The sequence below is a fragment of the Calliphora vicina genome, unplaced genomic scaffold, assembly GCF_958450345.1.
Source record: "Calliphora vicina unplaced genomic scaffold, idCalVici1.1 scaffold_33, whole genome shotgun sequence".
Taxonomy (NCBI): Eukaryota; Metazoa; Arthropoda; class Insecta; order Diptera; family Calliphoridae; genus Calliphora; species Calliphora vicina.
Window position 1 is genome coordinate 267,464 of NW_027052565.1, and position 7,250 is coordinate 274,713.

The 7,250-nt window shown below is 29.4% G+C and overlaps 1 protein-coding gene across 1 annotated transcript; it reads left to right on the plus strand.

The window, feature by feature from the left end:
* Positions 1-5,606: 5,606 nt before the first annotated feature.
* Positions 5,607-6,716, plus strand: LOC135963013 (uncharacterized). The gene has a single exon (XM_065514797.1). The coding sequence runs from the start codon at positions 5,607-5,609 to the stop codon at positions 6,714-6,716; it is 1,110 nt and encodes a 369-aa protein (XP_065370869.1).
* The last annotated feature ends 534 nt before the right edge of the window (positions 6,717-7,250 follow it).

The window sequence follows — 7,250 nt, forward strand, 5'->3', positions numbered from 1 at the left end:
AGTTTTATTCGAACACGAGAAAAATCAAATAATTTGAATACCCTAATTGTGAATACCTTAATCGAAACAAAAAAATATAAAATACTGATAAATTGTGTTGTTTCTTATGAATGTAGTTTTGTCAATGTCACAGTGCCATCTAGTGTTAGGATACCAAAGAGAAATAGCCAAGACAAAAACTCATATAAGAGCGATTGAATTCACCACACAGCACTAAACAAATGCAATGCTGGGGACACATAATTTTCTATCTGATAACACACTAATGCATATTCCTATAAACGCACTTAATATTTTTCTGTACTTTTGTTATATCTTTGTTGTTCTCATCCAAAAGCAAAATTTAACTTTTTTAATGAGAGACAAATTAACGGTACTTTTTGAAAGTAAACAAGTTTTTTTTCTTATTTTTGTTGTTTGCCTTAATTATGCGATCAAATGTTCTTGGTGCCATTTTAAGTGAATGGATTCGTATAAACGCAGACGTGAAATTTATTTTTAAAAAAGTTACCTAAAATAAAATATTATCAATTTTTGTTTTTTTTCAACCAAAGGTACGTTTCTAATAGTAACATCTCAATTTACTGCAACTTTTTCTATTTGAATCAACAAATTTCATCACTTTTAAAGACCAAGGATTTTTTTCACGACCAAGGATGTTCCAATAGAGAAATTGGACGTAAAATCGATCGTTCGGAAAGTGTAGTGCGAAATTTCTTAAAGAAAGGTCAAAATATGGAGTTCGCAAACATAAAAAGGAAATACAAAACTAAAAAGAAGACAACTTAGAGCCAGTTTTTGACTTCGTATTTAAATATGAATTATATTTAAGTTCTATTTAAATACGAAAATGAGTTTCTCAGTGCTTTTTTAAATGATACTTAAATGGCCAACGTTGGCCATTTAAATTCTATTTAAGTTTCATAAACTACCATATGTTTTTGACAGCTGACTTTTGTTGTTTAGTTTTTTTTTCGACTCTATTGTAGTGAAAAAAAAAACAAACGGCAGCGCGCTGCAGCGTTTTGCTAAAAAAAAGCGTCTTTCAAAAACTACAATTCCGATGCGGGGCAATTGGAGCTTCTTTTGTGCATTTTCCTACCAATAATTTTATTGTTTAATAAACTTTCATTTCTTATTGGGCAAAATGTAACAATTTTTGTTTTGGTTGAACAGCTGTTTTAAGCAAAACTATCGATAATTTTTTGATATTTAGTAGTGCTGCCATACTTTTATCTTATTTAAATAAGACAAATTATGTAGCACTGAAAAACAACTTAATTTTAAGTAAAAATTAAGTAAATACGTATTTAAATAACAAGTCAAAAACTGGGCATTAATCTAATAAAACAAGAAGCAACCCGCAACAAATTGAATTCCACACAAATAAATAATAAATTAAATCTTCCAGTGACTTCCAAACACGTTTCACACATTTTACGAAACGATGAAAACATAAAATGGAAAAAGCCGAAATGTAAACCAATGCTAAAAAAGCACCATAAAGAAAATCATCTAAAATTCGCAAGAATATATATGAAATGGACAAATGAATGGAAAAAAGTAATTTTCTCTGACGAAAAAATTTAATTTAGACGGTCCTGACTAGGGTATTCATTCGACTAATGATCGTTCGATTAATCGAATAATTTCTTACGAATAATTCTCCGAACAATTTTATGTAGAATAATCGAATAAAACGAATAAGTGTTCATATATGTATATTTAAATTTATTAAATTGCTTAAAATTAAATAACTAATAATGACTCACAAAAATTGTATTGTTTTGAAATTCGACAACTAACTAAAGACAAAGGAACTTTCGATCACTGTAGATGAGTGTTCCGATAGCTCCTTCTATAAAGTTACAATTCTAAAAACAAATCTTTCAAAATTTTTAACTTAGGACTTGAACCAATGAAAATAAATGTTCGGAATAAAATATTTGTTATTTAGCTGGCGAAATATTAGAAGAATCGCAATTAATAATTTAAATTTTAACTTAGATTAAAGTGGAGTTGAATGTGATAGAGAAAAATGTTCAATAAATGGTTAACAACCATATGTTTCAACTATAGACGTGCAAGAGTGTAACTTAAAGTATTGTCAAAACAAATATACCATATACATAGCTGTTACTATGGGTATAAATATGAGAATGAGTATAACTAATGTTGTATGGTTTTGCTTTTGCACACACACTCAGCGTTGCCGCTTTGGTCCTTTGAAGTTAACAAATTGACTTTTGGTAGTTTGGTTGGTTTGTTCCGATATTTGTCGTATTTTGGTAGGCTACGATATTTCTAAATACAGAAGTATTTTTAAGAACAAAATAATTAAAATAATAACGAAAAAACTACTTATATTAAGCCAAAATAATAAAACTACATATTTGCAAAATATGAAGATAGCATTTTCTTAAATATTTAGTTTAGTCAGGTAAATGTGTATTTATTTAGTAGTGTTAAGTTCAAGAAATGCCAAAGGGCTCTCAAAACTTTTATTTTCTAATATGTGTTAAACTCTGTTTCAATATTTCAGTTTCATCTGACACATTAAATGTCCAATTATGGAAATTAGGACACGTAATTTATTTATATATGAAACTTATTTGTATTGAATTTTTTCGGGATACCAACACTTTTGGGAGTTTTATGCTCGTTTAAGTAATTTTCGGAAGAGGGCCTTATATGAAAGCTATGATCAATTATGAATTGAATTTTTTGGTGTAATTTATTTGTAAAAATGTTATTTAATATCTATATAAATCAAGCATTTATGACGTATAATGTCTTATTTCTGGATGACATTTATATGGGGGCTATGTGAAATACATGGACAACCAGCCAGACAGACGTACGGAAGGACATCGTTAAATCGACTCAAAAATAAAATCTCGAAAACTGAACGATTTTAACATATTTATGATTGTAGTGTTATTTACTTTCTTCCTCTGCGTAATTTTATAGCAGCAATAATATATTATATAGTTAACTATTAATTTTGAAACGAATCCATATAGCATTTCTCAAATATTTTAAATTTGGTAGGCTTTGGTAGTTTTTAATTAGAAATTTGGTAGGAAAAATATTTTATGAGTGGCAACGCTGCACACACTATACTCTTAAAAACAAAAACAGTTGTTTATTGTTTTGTATTGAGTATGTCATAAACTTCTTTTTTGCACACAAGTAGCTGTTGTAACTACAAGTATTATAAAATATTGTAGGTGAAACAAATATACAAGTGAACTTTGGTGAGTTGATGTGTATGTGCGAAAATTTATGTTTAAAAATGAACAACACGCAGTGGTTTAGAAACGTTTATTTCTGGAAATAATTAGGTATCTCGGGAACTATTGGAGATATTAATACAAAATTTCTCATGGTTGGAGCTGAGGTTTCGAGTTGATTTGCAGTTGATCAGTTTCCTAGCGCTAATGGAGGCCAGTGAGTTCAAAGGCCTCAAAGTTGGTCACCTCGGATCTCAATTTTTTTAATAAATCGGCAAAAATTCATTTATGATCCGAATGAGCTGAAATTAAAAATATAAATAGCGCTTAAGAAGATCTACAAATACGCTTACATGTGCAGGTTATCTCCATTATTTGAAGAGTTATTTACGTTTATTTATTTTTAATTTTTCTCGATTTTTTATGGTTTTTTAGATATGGCGGAGGGTCGATTTTTTTCTAAAATATCACATATGTATATTGGCAATAAAATTCTAAATAAAATAAAAAAAACTTGCTAACAATTAACTTGTCCCCATAAAAAGTTAAACACATCCAACGTTGGAACATGTAAAAAGTGCCGTATTTTTGAAGTTTTTTCCCAAAAAAACCCATATATTTTTTTCTTTTGTAGAAAAAAATTTTCTTCGGGACTATATACAATTTTTATATGATCCGGAAATTTTTATATAATACAAAAGCGTGTAAAGTAAATTTTGGCTCACTTAAGCGGACACAACACCGCCAAGACCTATCCAAACTTGGCCAATTTAAATAAAAAATTAGATTTGAGTAAAAAATTCTAAAAAGGCAAAGCACCGATCCTCGAAAAAGCTTCATACTTGTATAACCGTATATGCTTCTTAAATATCTACAAAGTTTCTTTTCTATCACACGGTAAATAACGTCACAGTAGGCACTTTTCTAAAAAAACTCAGTTTTTGTAACACATTTTACCCGGTTTAGGAATTTCGGTATTTAAAAATAAAAAAATTTAAAAATTATAATGTGGTTTATTTAAGGATAATTGAGTCTATATTAGTTCCAAATCTTGTTATGATATCTTTAACAGTTAAAATTTTACATTAATTCAAACTGTATATTTTTCTCCATGTAAAATCACCATATTATATTTTTTTAAGTTTTTAGGTAAATAACGTCCCAAAAAATGATTTGATTTTACTAAAATATCAATCAATCTTCAAGTCGTAAGGTTTTCAACAATATCAAATACTTATATAAAAAGGCCTTTATTTACTCCTCAAAAGTTCCACAAACCTTGCCCCCTTTAGAAAATGTGTATGCTTTTTCATATATTTATAGTGGTTTAGGCTCCTATAATTCACAAACAAATAAAGAAACAGACATACATACTTATTTGTTGGTAAAATTTCTATAAATCATACACACGAGTTTTTATTTACATCATACAATAAGTTACTTATTGTATTCCATCTTTATCTACTAGTATTTGCTTGTGTAAAACATAGGAAAACCAATATGTTACTCTCATTCTCTTTTTATCCACTCATACAATAACTGCTACAAATAATAACAATACCAACTTATAACAGAAACACCAAAATACTCATCAATACTCACTCACTTTAGTAAACACCCAGAAACTTGTACAAACAGTTGTAACTGTGTACGTCTTTAGTTCCAACATAAGATTACATGGTTGTGTTAATAATTTTCTGAGCATTTTTCTGACAACGTTGTATGATCTGACAATCGTGTAAACGTAGCTTTATGCGTGATTTTGAACATCGTTAAACATCTTTGTCTAACATGGTAATAAACTTTTTGCGTATTTGTAAATGCATCAATCATGCACTGCCTGACTTCAAATTAGCCACGTTCACTGACAATGATATCAAACTTTGGACAGATTCCCTTATTGTGTAATTCTCCAAGACCACTTTATTAAGCAAAGATTTGGCAACGTTGATAGAGCTTGATGTATAATACATTTGTTATAAATAATTTAGAAATAGTGAATAATTGATTTACTAAAGAATTAGTTACTCAATTTAAACCCCGAATTAAGGAACGACATAAAAAAGTTCTTAATACGTTTATATTGTATTTGAATTCAGGACAGTTACTGTTTAACTCTCACCGCGTGTGCAGTGTTTTTAGTAAACTTCTCTGCGAATATTAATAAAAAAAAAAATAAAAAACCAAAAACAAAAACTCTGTTGTTAACGATAAAGTATTATTCTTTCTTTGTCTTTCGGTTAAAAAAAAAAAAAAACACATTTCTCAGGAATATAATTCATATCTACCGTAGCTTCCATCATGGGAGGTATTCTCTTTGATAGGGACAAATCGGTCTCTAACCCTAACTCTATACACCCTTTATTCCTAATAATGAGCAGAGCCGGTGTTCATGCAGAAAGTGGTCTTAATAATGTGTCTCCTTTTCTTATACAAAGATCCATTGATGCTGTTGCAGGAAAAGTTAAATATTGCAAAAAATTAAGATCTGGACAACTACTTATACAGTGCTTCAATGGAAAACAAGCTAACAAACTAATAAAAATATTAAGTTTATCTCTTGATATATTCGTGAAAGTAGAAGAACATAATTCACTCAATAAATCTAAAGGAATTTTTTATTCCAATGAACTACGGAGTTTATCTGATGAAGAACTTTTGTATGAAATACGTGAACAAAACCCCAACGTCATAGAAATTAAAAGACTCAAAAGAAGAGACCCCGAAAGCAGAACACCGACATCAACCGATATTGGATTGTATATCACAACATTTAACGTAAGCGAATTGCCGGACAAAATTTTACTAGGATACATGTACACTACAGTAAAGCCATATATTCCCAATCCTCTTCGATGCTTCAAATGTTTCCAGTTTGGCCATGTGTCAGATGAATGTAAATCACAAGTAAAAATTTGTCCACATTGTAGCAACATTGAACATACTCCAATCGACGAAACTGGCAAACGAGAAAAATGCAATAAAGAAGCAAAATGTGTAAATTGCCAACAACCTCACAACAGCTTCTCTAAACAATGTGCTATATATAAAAGAGAATATGATATACAAAAAATTAAAGTAACACAGAAAAAAACATTAACTGAAGCACGAAAAGAATATGATAAACAAAATCAACTACCAACAACATACGCAAACGCAGTCAAACCATGCAATTGTAAATGCAAATGTCAAGAAGAAACAAAGACTATTAACACGAATGAAAACGAGAAAGAAAAAATAACAGCTGATTTCACCATAAAAGCAACACCCAATTCTCCAGTACGACAAATAGTTAAACTTGATGGATCCAAAATTGATTTGCTGCCAAAAAATATATCAAAGAGAAAAAAACGAGAACTAACAAGTGCCGAAAAAAAGATGAAAGATAATTCAACAAAAGCATTATCAATGACAAATGACAGCCTAAAACAAAATAACGAAGATAATAAAGATGACTCCAGCGACTCTACCTTAAATGAGTAATCAATATAAAATAATACAATGGAACTGCAACGGATTTTCATACCATTTTGATGAAATAAAACTTATATTAACTAATTTTAACTGTTTGGCTTTGTGCATTCAAGAATCTAGATTTAAATCGAATAATTATAACAAACTTAAAAACTATACGTGTTTCTTTAAGAATACAACTTCATCCACATCTGCATGTGGTGGAGTTTGTATATATCTCAATGATATGTTCGATGGAGAGGAAATAACAATTCATTCACAGTACCAAGTTGTCGCTATTAAAGTTAAGTACCCAATAAAATTTATTATTTGTTCTATATATCTTCCAGGTTCAGAAAATATTTGCGAAAACGATCTGAACAATATAACATCCCACTTTGATTTGCCTTATCTCCTCTTGGGAGACTTTAATTCTCATAATTCTTTATGGGGCTCTTCTAGAACGGATTCAAGAGGAAGAATAGTGGAAAAATTCATAAATAATAACAACCTTAATATATTAAATAAATCTGAGTGTGCTACACACTTTAGTCTTGCTTATAA